The sequence below is a fragment of the Gigantopelta aegis genome, chromosome 15 (assembly GCF_016097555.1).
Source record: "Gigantopelta aegis isolate Gae_Host chromosome 15, Gae_host_genome, whole genome shotgun sequence".
NCBI lineage: Eukaryota > Metazoa > Mollusca > Gastropoda > Neomphalida > Peltospiridae > Gigantopelta > Gigantopelta aegis.
Genome location: NC_054713.1, coordinates 33,336,788 through 33,355,017, shown reverse-complemented (window position 1 = coordinate 33,355,017; position 18,230 = coordinate 33,336,788). Strand labels below are relative to the sequence as shown.

Sequence of the window (18,230 nt, the reverse complement as noted above, 5' to 3'; positions counted from 1 at the left end):
AATGCATCCAGATGCAATGCCTTCACATGTTATTATTGTGTAAGTTTCACTCCCTTAATGGTGGACCGATCACGTGATTCTAAACATGGCTGCGCACAGTACTTTGACGTCACTGGCCAATAAACCCGTCTATATTAAAGCCTTAATTACAAAGGCAGGGAACATTTTGTTCAGTATCGCGTCATGATTCGGTATGCAAATTTCAGAAACTGCTATTCCATTTTAAAACATTAAACAGTATTTGCTAATCAATTTTCAATTGACTAGAAATATTGCTAATCAAGATTTTAAAAACAAAATGGTCCCTGAAAGGTATTTAAGTTAGTACAGTGGTGTATATTTAAAGGGTTTAGCATTAATAAACATAATTTAAGTTCTCCATGAATAGCAATCATGTATATTTAAAGGGTTTAGCATCAACAAACATAATTTATGTTCATCTTGGATGTTGCATTTGTAATCATTTGTGTATATGGTTATTTTTAATTATTGAATCTTCTAAATACATGTTTTTATTTCCATGAATTCCTCAATCAAAATTGAACTGTCCTAATAAATGTGTTCGATCTCCATCAGTGGACCCATTGAGCTATTTCTTGTTCCAGTCATAGCGACTGGAATATAAGCCCATGGTATATGATATGGCGTTTATAAAACTTTAAAGATCCCTCGCTACTAATGGAAAAATGTAGCAGGTTTCCCCTTTTAGACACTAACTGTATGGGAGAATCACTAAATGTTTGACATCCAATAGCCAATGACCGGCCTCGGTGGTGTCGTGGTTAGGCCATTGGTCTACAGGCTGGTAGGTACTGGGTTCGGATCCCAGTCGAGGCATGAGATTTTTAATCCAGATACTGACTCCAAACCCTGAGTGAGTACTTCGCAAGGCTCAATGGGTTGGTGCAAACCACTTGCACCTACCAGTGATCCATAACTGGTTCAACAAAGGCCATGGTTTGTGCTATCCTGCCTGTGGGAAGCGCAAATAAAAGATCCCTTGCTGCTAATCGGAAAGAGTAGCCCATGTAGTGGCGACTGCGGGTTTCCTCTCAAAATCTGTGTGGTCCGTAACCATATGTCTGACGCCATATAACCGTAAAATAAAATATGTTGAGTGCGTCGTTAAATAAAACATTTCTTTCTTTCCAATGATTAATTAATCAATGTGTTGTAGTGCACGGCACAATATTTGATGCGAACCGCCATTCTGTTCACGTGTCGGTTACGCACAATTAAATTTAAGCAAACCGCAAACTGGTTACGTCATGACCCAGCTGTAAACGTTCAGAAATTAAAACTTGCAAACTTCACGACGTTTATTCACGCAGACATACTACTAGTATTTCGACAAATGTTTTAGGCTGAATTTTAGATACTTGTTGCACAGCAAATCAGTAAACAACGTTATATTTCAACAGTTGTAATTTGCAACCAGTCTAAAGTAAATGTTCAGTATAGAGTCGAGCCAAAAGTTTTAAAGAAATGTACTCAGACCGCTGGGGACGGCTAAATTATCTCAGATAATCTGCTGCTATTTTATCGCTAAAGGAATATATGTAGACATAATATTGGATTGCCTATAATTTTACATATGTTAAAAACAGTTTTAACATAAACAGGAATCCAAAAGTGTCACAAAAATTGAAAAATACTAACATCGCACAATGAGCTTTAAAAAACAAACATTTGGAACGTCACTGTAGTATAGAAGTACCATCGATAAAGTGAAAGTAGTGTAACCAGCGCAAAACAAAAAAAGGAATCCCTTCAAATAATTATGCATCTATTTCAAAGGCGAAGCACCCATTATGCACAGTACGCATGTGTGTAATGCAAAAACATAATCCGGGAATAGGTCGAGGCTGTCTGTAATTGTTCTATAAAATATCCTTTTAAAATTGACTCGAAAAAGAGGAAAAAAATGCCTCCGAAAAGGTTCAGAATTCATCTACAGCGGTTCTGAGTTCCAAAATTTCCACTGGGGGCTCCGGCTCCCGAATTCTCCGGCACGGGCACGGCTTAGGCGTGCGCATTGCTTAAAAAATGTCTGGTTATGCCCCTGTATTTTGTTTCAGTACTGGGGCTGATATTCAGTTTTTTTTATAATATTGTTAACTTTAGCAAGCATTAAAGACATTTTTTGGTAAAATGTTTTCTTTTGTATTTGTTTTAACTTTGTGTTTGAGCTAAAAACTATGTATTTAAAATATAATTTCATTGTAATTTTGAGGTAACCAATCAGGTAACCCACGGGTTACGCAAATATAATTCACGTAACCGAACAATTGGTTACCTAGGTAAAAACCACGTGAACCGACTTCCGGTTACCTCAGATTTCAAAATATTGTCCCCTGTAGTGGTGTTATTAAACAACACAAACTGTAACCTTTAAATAAATGTTATGGTTATACAAGTAATTATATTTTATTATATTATTTAACCTTTAGACTACTGGATTACAGGTTTATAATTTTCACTCACATTTAGTCACTTAAATGTTTTATAAATACATAAAATAAAGTTCATATTTGAAATGGTACAAGTATTATTTTCATGTATTTTCCTAATTTTTATGATATTTTAGATCATTATTCCTAAAAACAGTGGCTTTTTGACCAGATTTAAAAAAACACAAAAAAATACGATTCATATACATGTATGCTAATATTTGGTGATTTTTGTTGTTGGTAAAATTATCAAATTAGCTGTCACAATCAATTATAGAAAATGACCGCAACGTGCTGCTATTGATTGTTGTCAAGCGAAAATAATTGCCAAAAACCAAGGTATTTTCCATTGAAAACCAAAATCTAAAGACACAGGTGAGTGTTGTGTGCAAAACGGCAGGCAATGTGAAATGGGGAATGCACTGTATACAGTATGTCGACTGGCTAGATGTCAGGCGAGATATTTCGCCTGCAGTAGTCAGAAGGTTAAATAAAAGGGGTTTTTTTTAGTGATACACCAGTAACATTTCAAATCTACTGGGTGTCCCAGTCATTTAATAAAATGATGTAATAAAAACCCCAGAAATGTCAACCCTTGGTTAGTTTCGTAGCTTTATTATTTTTACGTTTGTGGTTTCAGATCCCCGAATTTGACAATCTGTACTTGGACATGAATGGAATCGTTCACGTGTGTTCCCACCCCGAAGATGACAACCCTCACTTCAGAATTACAGAAGAGAAGATATTCAGCGATATCTGTTATTACATTGAGGTAAATACAGACATCCATGATTGTTTATCATTTTAAACAGGATTTAGATAAGAATTGTTTGTCATTGTTTGTGAATTTATTGATCAATGTATAACAGTTGCAAATGGTATAAAATTGCACAGCGTAGCATAGCAAAGTGATTTTATACTAAATTTGTGACAGTTAATTACAAACAAATCTTATAATTATAAACAATACAATATATTTAGTTAAAAGTACACATAAATCAGCTTCTAACATCCTTTCCATGACCAGATTTACATAATTATGTCCTATTTGACTTAATACAGGCATTGAAATAAGTCGACAACGGTCGTTCAGGTTACCGGAAGGTTACCACATGTAAGAAAAGTCAAGAACTGTGTTTCGGCAATACATTCCGGACTTCCGCATTTCATTTTCTCGTAAAGAATTGCATCGATGTTCACGTGCACTTGTCCACTAGATGAATTTACTTCCGCATTTCGTTTTCTCCTACGAAATTGCACCGATGTTCTTGCACACTTGTGCAATTGCAAGCAATTTCGGCAATCCTTGTTTAAACATCACCCACTAGATAAATTTACTTCTGGATTTCCTTTCTCGTACTGATGTTCTGACTTTCATATAGTTGTGGTAACCTATAGATTACCAGGCTATATTTTGTGGTAACCTGTAAATGGGTTACCAGACACAATGCATATTTCGATGCCTGTTAATGACAGTATTTTTCTGAGGTTTATTGAAGTATTTTAGCAGTGTCGTTCCATCAGTATAGGGTAAATCGTTTAACAACAGAAAGTTTATAATTATAATAAAATGAAACCTAATTATGTTTAGCTTACATGATATACGCTTTTGCTTTTGCTGTCATTTCGGCAGGCATTGAAATAAGTTGATGAAAGTTGTTCACTTTACTAGCACTAGCAGGGCAAGCTCTGGATCGGTAGAAAATGTTGCCAAATTATCTACTGAACTTCAAAAATTGCACAAACCCAGATATTTTCTAACAAAATATCAAATATTTCACAAAATTATTTTGCCAAATCAAAATAAAATTGGCCAATTGTTTTTTAAATTTGCATTTGGCAAATTTGGTGAGTGCCAGAGCTGGCCATTCGGCAATTGTTTTTTAAAATTTGCAATTGGCAAATTTGGCGAGTGCCAGAGCTACAGGTACATATTAAGTTTCTATCGTAATACTTAAAAAGTATAAAGAAGTGTAGCAGGCTGCACAAACCTATTTTCATCGAAAATGAGTGTTGAGTGGGATCACAGCTGAATGGAATTACTAGATGCATAAACAAGACTTAAAAGATATATATAACAGGGCTTCTAGATTATGGTAGACACACTCCCATGGCTATTGATATTCAATGTTGGGCTAGTAAATAACTACTATTGTCATGCTCGATGGCTAGTGAAAACCAATTTGTTAAATGTTGCAGTTAAATCTATTTTGTAAATATGAATATCCTGACCCCACCCCAACACCCAATGTTAGTGTTTTTAATTACTATCTCCCTCTTTAGGTGACATATGTCTGATTATTAACTGTTCTTTAGTAAAATTGTATTAACATAAAGTAAAGTAGGGCTAGTGAATTTTTAATCGTGACTAGTAAATTTTTTAAATCACTGATCCCATGGCTAGTTGATTTTAAACAAAAACCTAGAAGCCCTGTATATAATAAAAGTAAAGTCTTTTTAAGATCACAAGTTTAAAATCTCGACGTTTCCTCAACTAAATGTTTACATGGTCAGTAGAAAACTAAACATCAAAACAGGAGTTCAGCCTTTAAAACCAGTAGGATAAAAACAGTTAAAGTGAAACACCAGAGTTAAAAGGTTGATCACATCTCAAGATAAGCTGACTGGGAGGACTGACAAAATAAAGATATAAAAACAGTTCAAGTGAAACACCAGAGTTAAAAGGTTGATCACATCTCAAGATAAGCTGACTGGGAGGACTGACAAAATAAAGATATAAAAACAGTTCAAGTGAAACACCAGAGTTAAAAGGTTGATCACATCTCAAGATAGGCTGACTGGGAGGACTGACAGAATAAAGATATAAAAACAGTTCAAGTGAAACACCAGAGTTAAAAGGTTGATCACATCTCAAGATAAGCTGACTGGGAGGACTGACAAAATAAAGATATAAAAACAGTTCAAGTGAAACACCAGAGTTAAAAGGTTGATCACATCTCAAGATAGGCTGACTGGGAGGACTGACAGAATAAAGATATAAAACAGTTCAAGTGAAACACCAGAGTTAAAAGATTGATCACATCTCAAGATAGGCTGACTGGGAGGACTGACAGAATAAAGATATAAAAACAGTTCAAGTGAAACACCAGAGTTAAAAGGTTGATCACATCTCAAGATAGGCTGACTGGGAGGACTGACAGAATAAAGATATAAAAACAGTTCAAGTGAAACACCAGAGATAAAAGATTAATCACATCTCAAGATAAGCTGACTGGGAGGACTGACAAGATAAGGATATAAAAAAAACAGGATACCTGAAAAATACTTGAAAAAAAAAAAAAAAAAAAAAAATTGTTTTAATTTTCTCTTGTTTTAGTTTCTGTTCCGCATGATCAGACCGAAAAAAGTGTTCTTCATGGCCATCGATGGCGTTGCACCAAGAGCCAAGATGAACCAGCAAAGAGGACGAAGATTCAGGTACAACGACTAAACCAGCTTTTTTTTCTACTCCTGGGAGTTAGAAGTTTCAAACTAAAGAAAGAAAGATTTTTTTTAATTTAACGACACACTGAACACATTTTATTTATGGTTATATGGCGTCAGAAATATGGTTCAAGACCACACAGATACTGGGAGAGAAAACCTGCTGTCGCCACTTCATGGACTACTCTTTTCAATTAGCAGCAAGGGATCTTTTATATGCACCATCCCACAGACATGGTAGTACATACCACAGCCTTTGATATGCCAGTCGTGGTGCACTGGCTGGAAGGAGAAATAGCCCAGTGGGCCCACCGATGGGGATTGATCCTACACCGATCGCACATGGAGCAAGCGCTGTACCACTGGGCTATGTCCCGCCCCTAAAGAATTTAAATTCTACCTAGGTTACTCCTAGGGATGGGATCTAAGTAACTTAGTTGGTTCTAGCATTCACCTGAGGTGGGGACGGGATGTAGCCCAGTGGTAAAGCATGTACCTGATGCGCGGTCAGTCTAGGATCGATTCCCGTTGGTGGGCCCATTGGGCTATTTCTCAATCCAGCCAGTGCACCACGACTGGTATATCAAAGGCTGTGGTATGTGCTGTCCTGTCTATGGGATGAGTATATAAAAGATCTTGTGCTACTAATGGAAAAATGTAGTGGGTTTCCTCTCTATGACTGTGTCAAAATGACCATATGTTTGACATCCAATAGCTGATGATTAATAAATCAATGTGCTCTATTGGTGTCATGAAACAAAACAAACTTTCTTTCACATAAGGTGTTTTGATAATAAAATCGAACTCTTCTGTGGACTCATTCTCTGTACATGTGTATTTAAAAGCTGTGGTATATGCTGTCCTGTCTGGGAAAAAAATGCATATAATGCTAATGGAAAAATGTAGCAGGTTTCCTATGAAAACTATGAGTCAGAAGTTATCAAATGTTTATCATCCAGTAACCGATGATTAATAAATCTATGTGCTCTACTGGTGTCGTTAAACAAAACACACTGTAAACTTTGACATTCTGTGGATGATTGATCTTCAGTACAACAGTGAGAAACCATACACACTTGAGAGGAATAAAGTGACAGTATTGGAATTAGTATTATAGTAAAAAGTAGACAACACTGATGTCACAGTGAACAGTGAAATATGCAATTTTGTCGACATGTCTTCATAATCATTTTTTTTTTTTTATCTAGACAGTAAGATTTTGTATTTTATTTTTCAGATCGGCACGTGAGGCAGAGGAGCTGGTGAAACAAGCGCTGGCCAAAGGAGAAAAACTCCCCGAGGAAAAGAGATTTGATTCAAACTGCATTACACCTGGTGAGTTAGAAGTCCGAATCACATTTGTTTTGTTTTTTTATCCCACTGGCCCCTTTCCTTTCTCGCCTTTGAATTCCATCTCATTTCTTCCCGATCTGGCAACAACTCCTGTCTTTCAACTTCTTTCGCTGTCCACCTCCACATCCTAGTCCTTGTCTTTCCAACCGCGACAGGTGCTTGTCTCTTGTGGCTATCTGTGCCACACACCTGTCATTCCCCATTGGCTTTTAGCTGTGGGCTTAGTCTGACCACTTCGGAGAGTGTTCATTAGTTACTTCTGGCATTGTTAAGAGGCACTTGTAACCACCTACTATGCACCCCTACTACCGGCAGTCGTTAGTTAGTGCCGTGGGTTAGACCAGCTTTATTAGTGGCAGAGGACGAGGATACTATCAGCGGTCGTTAGTTAGTGCCGTCCGAACCACATTGTTAACAACTATGATAAATTACTCTCCTACCTTTAATTACCATTAGATTCCCCCCACATTTTGTCCAGACACAAATCGTGAAAAAAACATAACATTGACACATACCAGAATACAGCCATGCCACCTATGTCGACTTTGCTGAGATCTCCTAGGACAAAGAGCGGGTAATAGTTCGCCGTCTGCTGTTTTGCTTTTTTGTGGAATACTCTTCAAGAGGGGTGGAAGCCTCTAAAATATTGGACTATAGTAATACATCATAATACCATAATACACGTCATGACGTTGTTAGATTACATCACATCCTTCCACCCCTCTTGCAGAGTATTCCATAAAAAAGCAAAATGGCAGCCTGCATGTTTTTTGTCTGAGGAGATTTCAGCAAAGTTTATATTGATGACATGATTACCATCAAGTATATGCAATCTGTTTCATGTTTTTCTTACGATTTCTCTCTGGACAAAATGTTGTGGAAATCTAAAGATAAAGGTAGGAGAATAATTTATGGTAGTTGTTAAATGTTTTTAAAAATAATTGTTCATCGCTCCTGTTTTAAATTATATATTTATATACGTTAAATGTTTATGACAAAGCAGGGTTTCTGTCAAAGGGTGCAGAGGGTAAAAGTACATACCCTAAAATCTTGAAAAAAATTAATGGATATATTTTTAGAATTTTTAGATAGATGACAGTAAGAGAAGTGTTTAAAATTTGTGAAAGTGTATGAAATGCAGAGTCTAATTTGATAACATTCAAACACATAGCCACCAAGTAGGGGCACTTACGGTCGGTTCTCTTTTTATTACATACCCTTAAATTAATTTTTTGGCAGAAAGCCTGCAAAGTCATTTTCATATCTGTGTGGTAAACATGCACATGTGCAAGCTATAAATGGCACATCGTAAAAGATAAATGATAACACTTTTTTGTTTTCCAGGCACTGTGTTCATGGCCAGACTTCAAGAGCAGCTCAAGTATTTTGTAGTGTATAAAGTGTCCACCGATCCACTGTGGCAGGGGCCAAGGATATATTTGTCAGGACATCAGGTGTGAGGTTTTTTCTCTTACTCTTTTGAATCAGAGGGTGGGACATAGCTCAGTGGTACAGCGCTCGCCTGATATGCGATCGATCTAGAATCGATTCCCGTCGGTGGGCCCATTGGGCTATTTCTCGTTCCAGCCAGTGCTCCACAACTGGTGTAACAAAGGCCGTGGTATGTACTATCCTGTCTGTGGGATGGTGCATATAAAGGATCCCTTGCCGCTAATCGAAAAGAGTAGCCGATGAAGTAGCGACAGCGGGTTTCCTCTCTCAATATCTGTGTAGTCCATAACCATATGTCCGATGCCATATAACCGTAAATAAAATGTGTTTAGTGCGTCATTAACTAAAACATTTCCTTCTTCTTTTGGTTTTCTCTGGTGTTTCATGATCCATCCAACTTGCAATTCGATGTTCTTTCTAATCAATAGTTAATTGCTGATATACAAAAGGCTATGGTATGTACTGTTCTGCCTCTGACAAAGACACTGTTCCGGCCAATGCACCACAACTGGTATACCAAAGGTCGTGGTATGTACTATCCTGTCTGTGGGTTGGTGCATATAAAAGATCCCTTGCTACTAATTATAAATGACAGTAGAGTGAGGGCGAGACGTAGCCCAGTGGTAAAGCAATTGCTTGATGCGTGGTCGGTCTAGGATCTATCCCCCATAGGTGGGCCCATTGGGCTATCCAGCCAGTGCACCACAACTGCTATATCAAAGGCTGTGGTATGTGCTGTCTTGTCTGTGGGATGGTGCATAAAAAAGATCACTTGCTACTAATGGCAAAATAGATAAAGATTCAGATTAAACTAGATTTTGTATTTCCAGGCCCCAGGAGAAGGAGAGCATAAAATCATGGACTTCATCCGATACGAGAAGTCGCAGCCAGGCTACGATCCGAACACACGGCACTGTCTGTACGGGCTGGATGCCGATCTCGTAAGTCTTAGTGGGCAGCATAATAATAAGTGGAAGACAGCTTTTCTTTTCAACATTACCTGTAATCAAAACTAGTGCATATTCCCTATGGTTAGTAGACTGGTCCGAACATCCCAACAGCCAATGGGATGGCCTGAATTCTTCTACTGCGCACCCCTTCCTGTTCCGGTCATGTGACTGTAACTTCCTTCGTTTTCCTTCGCGTCTTATGGTTAATAAGTGGAAGCCAGCTATTCTAATGATTCTTTAGACCAAATTCTGACATACTATATAATTGTTCTATTAATAATTACAATTACCATTATATTTTTTAAGCCATTTATTATTTATAATTTTATAATTTATAATCACTAGGAGTGATTTTGCCTCAAGACCACAACATAAAAAAACCCTCTTTAAATTATTTTTCAGAATACCATTGCCATTTTATTTAATATTTTGTAATAATACATGGTTCGCACAGACCTTGAAAAGTCCTTGAATTTCAGGGTAGTCCTTTAAAAGTCCTTAAATTTCGTAAATATTAAATTTATGCTTAAAAAGTACTTATATTTTGTGACTAAGTGCTTGAATTTTACAAAAACATCCTCGAATTTAAAAATTAAGATCCACTGGAAAAACAATTAAACAGAAAACACTTTTTGTTGATTTTTCGCTAAAATTTTAAACCTGTTACTGGACATTTTTCACCGGGTATCGGATTATAACACACACCGGAAGTGGCAAGATGCTGTAACCGCGCATGTGTTGGCTCTGTTGAATCGGAAAAATTAGTCACAAGTGTGTCTATAATTTGAAGTGGGAAACTAACCCACTTTACTCTGAATGGTTACGGTCATATAAGAATGACAAACGGAAGGCAACGTGTGTTTTGTGCGACAAAGTGTTTGATGTAACCAGCATGGGCGAAAGTGCGGTGAAATCTCATTTGCGGAGTTCGAAGCACCAACAAATGAGTTAGCAAAATTAGAGACCAAATTAGGTGCTCAATTGGAAGCACTCCAAAAAATATAGACTGACATGTATACACCATTGCAGTACTTTGGAAACATATTAAATTAGAAATATTGAACTCTCGAAAATACAGTAAACACTTCGACACTGTATGCTACTAGTGTGTATACAGGTAATACTATTTAGTTGTTTAGACTGGTATTACGGTCAATGTCATAGATTAAACAATATTTATTAACGTTTAACGTTTGACCAACAGGCGATGCCTATATTAAGGTCTCTCCCTAATGTCATAGATGCTTATGGGTTGCATTTAATTGATTACGGTATAGGTGTACTTGAAAAATATTCCTTGAAAACAAGCAGAAAAGTGCTTGAAAAGTCCTTGAAAACAATCTGTTTAAGCCTGTATGAACCATGTAATAAGAATTTTATGTCAAAACTGCTTCAGGTGGCTACAAGTTGGTTGGACAGGGTTTTCATCGGAACCTTTTCTAATTGATGGGGCTATGCCAGCTTGCTTTGCCAAACTGAAGAAGACCCTATGTTGCTGATATTCCCAAGTAATATTCCCATGGGCCGAATTTACGAAGCCTGTTTTTCTTAAAAGCAGGTGTTTAAGCATTGTAAATGTATGTACCGTATATTGCCGTGCATTAGCCGACTTTTGAAGTCTAGAAATACTTTACAAAAGAAGAGAGTCGGCTTATCCACGGAAGCAACAAATTGGTTCATAAAATTCCGATCGAAAACACTCCTGACCCCGACTTAAAAATTACTTACTTTATTTTATTGTCATTTCAATGGTAAAAACGTGTTCTTTCCAATTGTCCACCATAATTGTTTGACAGGACTAGTCTTTCACCGACATCTCTGTCTATATCATTTGTAAGCTCTTATTTGATTGGATCACTCGATTTCTGTTATGATTTATCCGTGCTAAATTATTTTTGCACGGCATTGAAGATGTTAGCATTGCAATAACGATTACCGTGACTGATAATTAAAGAGGAAAAAATATAATGAAAAAAAAAAGCACAAGTTTATTTGTTGACAGTATTATTGTTATTATTATTGGTCGGCCTTATGTGTGACCGCACACGAAGAGGATTAAGTAAGTAAGTATAATTGAAATCAATACAATGTACAACTGGACAAAAGATGACTTCGGCTTATACACGAAGGCAATGATTTTGTATTTGATATTTAGGGTCGAACTAACAGGTCGGTTTATACAAGAAGTCGGCTAATACACGGCAATATACGGTAGTTACATATTTTTTGTGCTGGGATATTGTTAAAGATTCATTTATTCATCTTTTCCTTGTGTATTGTTGGTACTTCAGTTTAACTGTCCCTGTCTAATTTTGTACTTGATATTTAGGGTCAAACTAAGAGCTCGACTTATACAAGGAGTTGGCTAATACACAGCAATATACGGTAATTACATATTTTTTTGTGCTGCGGTATTGTTAAACATTAATTTATTCATCTTTTTCCTCGTGTATTTTGATACTTCAGTTTAACTGTTCCTGTCTAATTTTGTACTTGATATTTAGGGTCAAACTAAGAGGTCGGCTTATACAAGGAGTCTGCTAATACACGGCAGTATACGGTAGTGATATATATTTTTTCCTCCTGTATTGTTGGTACTTCAGTTCAACTGTCCCTTTCTAATTTCAGATGATGTTGGGGTTAACTAGTCATGAACCTCATTTTTCACTGCTCCGGGAGGAGGTTCGATTTGGTGGCAAAAAGGACCGAAACAAAAGGTATTAAAAAGATATATATATATATATATTAGTACAATGGCAGTTCCAAAGTATTGTCAGTCAGGATACTAATAATTGAAAAGGATTTTAGAATTAATTTTTGTTAACATTGCATTGGATGAAAGCAGGGTTCGTGCGGAGTCTGGAAAACATTGAAAAGTATGGAATTTTGAAAATCCATTTTCCAGACCTGGAAAAAGGTATGGAAAAATACCTTTTTTGCGAGTTGGTTTGGAAAAAGTATGGAAATTCGTGTTTAGGACTCATGTGGAAAATTTTAGTTGCGTGAAACCGGCGGAATCTGACGACGTTTTCCAATCTCAGCACTAACGTACATTTGGGAAATCGAGACACAACAATTGCAAACATTTACCGAAGATTTGAAGTAGGCGCTTGCGCAGTGCATATGACAAAAAGATTGTCCGTTTTGTCAAATTTTCAGAAAATATGGGGAGATGTATTTACTCCCAGTCTTGATGCGAGTCTTGAAATGTTTTTGTTTTTTTTGTCTTGGAAAAAGTCTGGAATGTTTTTGTTTCCAAGGTGTATGAACCCTGTGAAAGGTATATTTCAGAATTCACAAAAGTGACATTTCATGGGAAAAGTCCTCTTCTGACAAAGGAGAAGGTAAATTTAAGGGTGTTTTTACTTCTTTTTTTTTTTTGCAAAATGAATTACTTTAGTTCTCAAATAATATTTTAAACAAAATATCAGTGAAATTATTTCCTTAAACTAAACCAAAATTCATTGTTTTTAAAATTCACAATTGGCAAATTAGATGAGTGCCAGAGATAGCCCTGGATAGTGATTTCCTCTTTTTATTACTTTTTTTTTTCTTTCAGGCCAGCCACACCCGAAGAGACGACCTTTCACCTGTTACACCTGTCTCTAATGAGAGAATACCTGGACTACGAGTTTTCTCAACTCAAGGTAACTTACTGTACATGTAGCTCTCCTATACTGGGGGATTATTATTTTACACAAGGGGTGGGACGTAGCCCAGTGGTAAAGCGTTCGCTTGTTACGTGTTCGGTCTAGGATTGATTCCCATCGATGGGCCCACAGGGCTATTTCTCGCTCCAGCCAGTGCACCACGACTGGTATATCAAAGGCTGTGGTATATTATCCTGTCTGTGGGATGGTGCATATAAAAGATCTCTTGCTGTTAATCGAAAAGAGTAGCACATGAAGTGGCGACAGCGGGTTTCCTTTCTTAATATCTGTGTGGTCCTTAACCATATGTCCGACGCCATATAACCGTAAATAAAATGTGTTGAGTGTGTCGTTAAATAAAAGATCACCGTATTATTTTACTCTATCCTAAAACCCTGTTGTGGTCTGGTCTGCATTTGGGTGATTCACATTTTAGTTACAAACTTTAAGACATTGGGTGATTAGGAAAAGATAACTCATGAGAAATGTTACACACCATTTTAGTGAGACCTCGTTGTGTGAAATGTTTGGAATGGAAACTAAGATTTGTGATATGAGAATGAGTTTTGAGCAGATGTTGATCATACAAAATGTCAGTCATATCGTAACGGCATTAAAGAACAATAATTAACAATTTGACATAGTACTTTTAGTCATCTATACTGATGGAAAGAAATAAAGGATCACACAGATATCAACAAGAAATAATGACTGCATCAAAAATCAATTCATGTTGTCCGAAATTGACTGGGAACATATAGGCAGCACATTCAACACTACAGATGTTCAATCCCACATTACAACTTGGTATGAAATACAGACATTACTACGTCAGTTGTGAATTAAATATGGTCTACAATTTGATGTGTTCCCTTATTTCTTTCCATCAGTATATAAACCCCACCTGTCATTTTATCAGTAGGGACATTTTGTGGGTTTTTTTATCTCATAGACCTTTATCACTGATGAAAGTTCAAGTTTTTTTTTTTATCTCATAGACCTTTATCACTGATGAAAGTTCAAGTTTGTTTTTTTATCTCATAGACCTTTATCACTGATGAAAGTTCAAGTTTGTTTTCTTTAATAACACCACTAGAACTCACTAATTTATCATTTGTTGTTGTATATCAAATGTATGATAATTCTGACATCTTGCCTGTAGAGGAAAGTTTGTTTGTTTTGTTTAACGACACCACTAGAGCACATTGATTTATTAATCATCGGCTATTAGATGTCAAACATATGGTCATTTTGACACAGTCGTAGAGATGAAATCCACTACATTTTTCCAGTAGTAGTAAGGGATCTTTTATATGCACCATCCCACAGACAGGATAGCACATACCACAGCCTTTGATATACCAGTCGTGGTGCACAGGCTAGAGCAAGAAATAGCTTAATAGGCCCACCGACGGAGCTCGATCCTAGACTGACCGTGCATCAAGCGAGCGTTTCCCCACTGGGCTATGTTCCACCCTTTTTGCCTGTAGAGGAAACCTGCAAAATGTTTTCATTAGCAGCAAGAGATCTTTTATATGTACTTTTCCACAGACAGGACAGTACATACCATAGATTTTGATGTACCAGTTGTAGGGCAGTGGTTCGAACAGGAAAAACTCGGTAATAAAAATCAAATTCTTTTTATTTTTGTACTTACTAAAAGTTTGTTTTGTTTAATGACACCACTAGAGCACATTGATTTGTTAATTTGGTAATTGCTGTCAGTACAGTTGTTAAATTTGCGCACTGCTAACTAAAGCTTATGACAATTGAAAATTACTTAACTAGGAATATCATATAACCATTCCCCACAGCTAATATACCTTACAATTTTGGCAACTGTAAATTCTTATTATAGAGTTCCCCTACTTATTTTGAAGAGTATATATATATATTCTTTTCACATTACCTATCCTCAAAACAGTGCACTCCCCCTTATGGTTAGTAGTCTGGTCCGAACATCCCGACAGCCAATGGGATGGCCTAAATTCTTATACTGCATACTCCTCTCTAGTTCCGGTCACATGGGCTGTTGGGATGTTCGGACCAGACTACTAGCTGTAGTGGGGAGTGCACTTGTTTTTAAGACAAGCAATGTCTAAAAGAGAAAACACTCCCAAGATTTCTCCACTGTTTATCTTCTTCTCTCTCTAGACGACACTGCAGTTTGAGTACAGCCTGGAGAAGATCATAGATGACTGAACCCTGATGGGGATTTTCTTTGATATTTTCTATATTAAAAAACACTTATGACGAATCCTATATTAAATTGTTCTAATTATATATTCATTTTCTCTCTCTCTCTCTAGACGACACTGCCGTTTGAGTACAGCCTGGAGAAGATCATAGATGACTGGATTCTGATGGGGATTCTCGTTGGCAATGACTTCATCCCTCACCTGCCGCACCTACACATCAACCATGACGCGCTGCCCATGCTGTGGAAGAACTACATGGAGGTTTTGCCCACTCTGGACGGTGGGTGCCGCTCACTCAGTTCTACAGCTGTCACTTTCCCCTTCTACGTAATGCACAATTGGTCTGGGATCGATCCCCATTGGTGGGCCCATTTGATCATTTCTTGCTATAGGCGGGACATAGCCCAGTGGTAAAGCACTCGCTTGATGCACAGTTGGTCTGGATTCAATCCCCACTGGTGGGCCCATTCAATTATTTCTCACTATGGGTGGGACATAGTCCAGTGTTAAAGCACTCGCTTGATGCACAGTTGGTCTGGGATCGATCCCCATTGGTGGGCCCATTCAATTATTTCTCACTATGAGCGGGGCGTAGTCCAGTGTTAAAGTGCTCGCCTGAATGAATGAATGTTTTTTTAACGACACCCCAGCACAAAAATAGAGATCGGCTATTAGATGTCAAAGTTAAGTACATCAATATGATTGTGCTCACCTGATGCATGGTCGCTTTGGGATCAATCCCCATTGGTGGTCCCATTGGGCTATTTCTCACTATAGCCAGTGTACCGCAGCTGGTATATTAAAGGCCGTGGTATGTGCTATCCTGTCTGGATTCGTGCATATAAAAGATCCCTTGCTATTAATGGAAAAATATAGCGGGTTTCCTCTCTAAGACTACAGGTCAAAATTACCAATTGTTTGACATCCAATAGCCAATTAGTGTGCTTTAGTGGTGTGATAAAACTTAACAAATTTTAACTTCCTTCCCCTTTCTGCTCAGATTTTTCTCCACAATTGATAATATGAGAGTGGGAGGAAGCGGAGATAAATTTTGTCTTGCCTTTACAAAGTAAAAAGGCCAGCTATACACATTGTACGTGTTACGGTTTCGGTGCATTAACCTTTGCATTTAACTCGTCATTACAGGTTTGTTTCTAGTTGTGTTTTGGAAGAGAGACCGCATATTCCATAAAATGTGTGTATCAGTAAAAAAACCCTCAAAACAACCCATTTACACACAAGAGTATTTGGATTTTTTTGTTACTTTGTTGGGTTTTTTTCAGGTTATCTGAATGAAGATGGTCACTTGAACTTGCGTAGATTTGAAGTTTATCTACGCAGACTTTCAAAGGTAAGTAACTGACTTGGAGAAAAAACATTCTGAAATATATACACGATAGTGCTGACATGCTAACCATGAAACGATAGTGCTGACATGCTAACCATGAAACGATAGTGCTGACATGCTAACCATGAAACGATAGTGCTGACATGCTAACCATGAAACGATAGTGCTGACATGCTAACCATGAAACGGTACTTTATGAAATCAATCAATTGGAACATTAGGTATATTCCGATTGAATTGAGTTCATCAAGTGTACTTGAACGATTCATTTTGACCATTTAATGGACTACAACAGGTATCTGAGAATTGAAAATTAGTGTAAGCCATTTATCGGTCAAGCAGAAACAAATCCAGGCCTGTAAAATGTTTAGAGTCTTAGATTCGAGACCATGTAAATGATATCTAAAATTTAATGCATGAACCCAAAATGGGTTACATAAAACTAAACTTGCACTTGTGTGAAATATTGTTTAAGAGATCTGTAAAACTTCCATCCATGAATTGCTGTGTCATAATTACATGTTTGATTGATTGTTTAAATACAGGGATGTGAGAGCTATGTGGAAACGCGTAAATGCATATTTTTTTTCATTTTATCTTTAAAAAAAAACCAAACCAAAAAACTATGCGCCTTTTGGCTGACGAAGACTGCCACGCCATGCACAAGAGTTAGATCGAAAGTAGTATCACGAGATCGCAAGTAGTATTCACGCGTAGTACATTCCCTTGGCTTTTTTTTCGTCAGCTTCGCTGCGATTGGCCAGTTTTGTCCAATCCAGGATATGCTATTTGAAAGCCTTTGTTTGACTTGGGATGAGCAGACCCTAGACCACAGCTGCAGTAAACGTTTTCCTCTCACATTCCTGTAATATTTTTCATTGTCTCACCTGTATGACATAAAAGGGAGAGACCGGCCTCGGTGGCGTCGTGGCAGGCCATCGGTCTACAGGCTGGTAGGTACTGGGTTCGGATCCCAGTCGAGGCATGGGATTTTTAATCCAGATACCGACTCCAAACACTGAGTGAGTGCTCCGCAAGGCTCGATGGGTAGGTGTAAACCACTTGCACCGACCAGTGATCCATAACTGGTTCAACAAAGGCCATGGTTTGTGCTATCCTGCCTGTGGGAAGGGCAAATAAATGCAAAATCTGTGTGGTCCTTAACCATATGTCTGACGGCATATAACCGTAAATAAAATGTGTTGAGTGCGTCGTTAAATAAAACATTTCTTTCTTTTTTTTTAAAAGGGAGAGATATGCATATTACTTTTCTGACAGTGGCAACTCTTGCATTTGTTTCGCGTTCACATCAGTTTTGTCAGAAACTAAAAGGCCAAAATCAAATGAAACTTTGTTTATAGTTGCACCTATAGTCTGTCCCATCA

At 37.4% G+C, this 18,230-nt stretch overlaps 1 protein-coding gene across 2 annotated transcripts in view; it reads left to right on the top strand.

Annotated features, from left to right (window-relative positions):
• Positions 1 to 18,230, top strand: part of LOC121389992 (5'-3' exoribonuclease 1-like) — a 94,792-nt gene that overhangs the window by 10,204 nt on the left and 66,358 nt on the right. For both annotated transcript variants that reach the window (XM_041521682.1, XM_041521681.1), the window contains exons 2-10: positions 3,091 to 3,222; positions 5,788 to 5,888; positions 7,132 to 7,229; positions 8,592 to 8,701; positions 9,530 to 9,640; positions 12,278 to 12,366; positions 13,209 to 13,296; positions 15,609 to 15,777; positions 16,781 to 16,848. In XM_041521682.1, the coding sequence (XP_041377616.1) occupies positions 3,091 to 3,222; positions 5,788 to 5,888; positions 7,132 to 7,229; positions 8,592 to 8,701; positions 9,530 to 9,640; positions 12,278 to 12,366; positions 13,209 to 13,296; positions 15,609 to 15,777; positions 16,781 to 16,848 (966 nt within the window). The remainder of the gene's footprint in view (positions 1 to 3,090; positions 3,223 to 5,787; positions 5,889 to 7,131; positions 7,230 to 8,591; positions 8,702 to 9,529; positions 9,641 to 12,277; positions 12,367 to 13,208; positions 13,297 to 15,608; positions 15,778 to 16,780; positions 16,849 to 18,230) is intronic.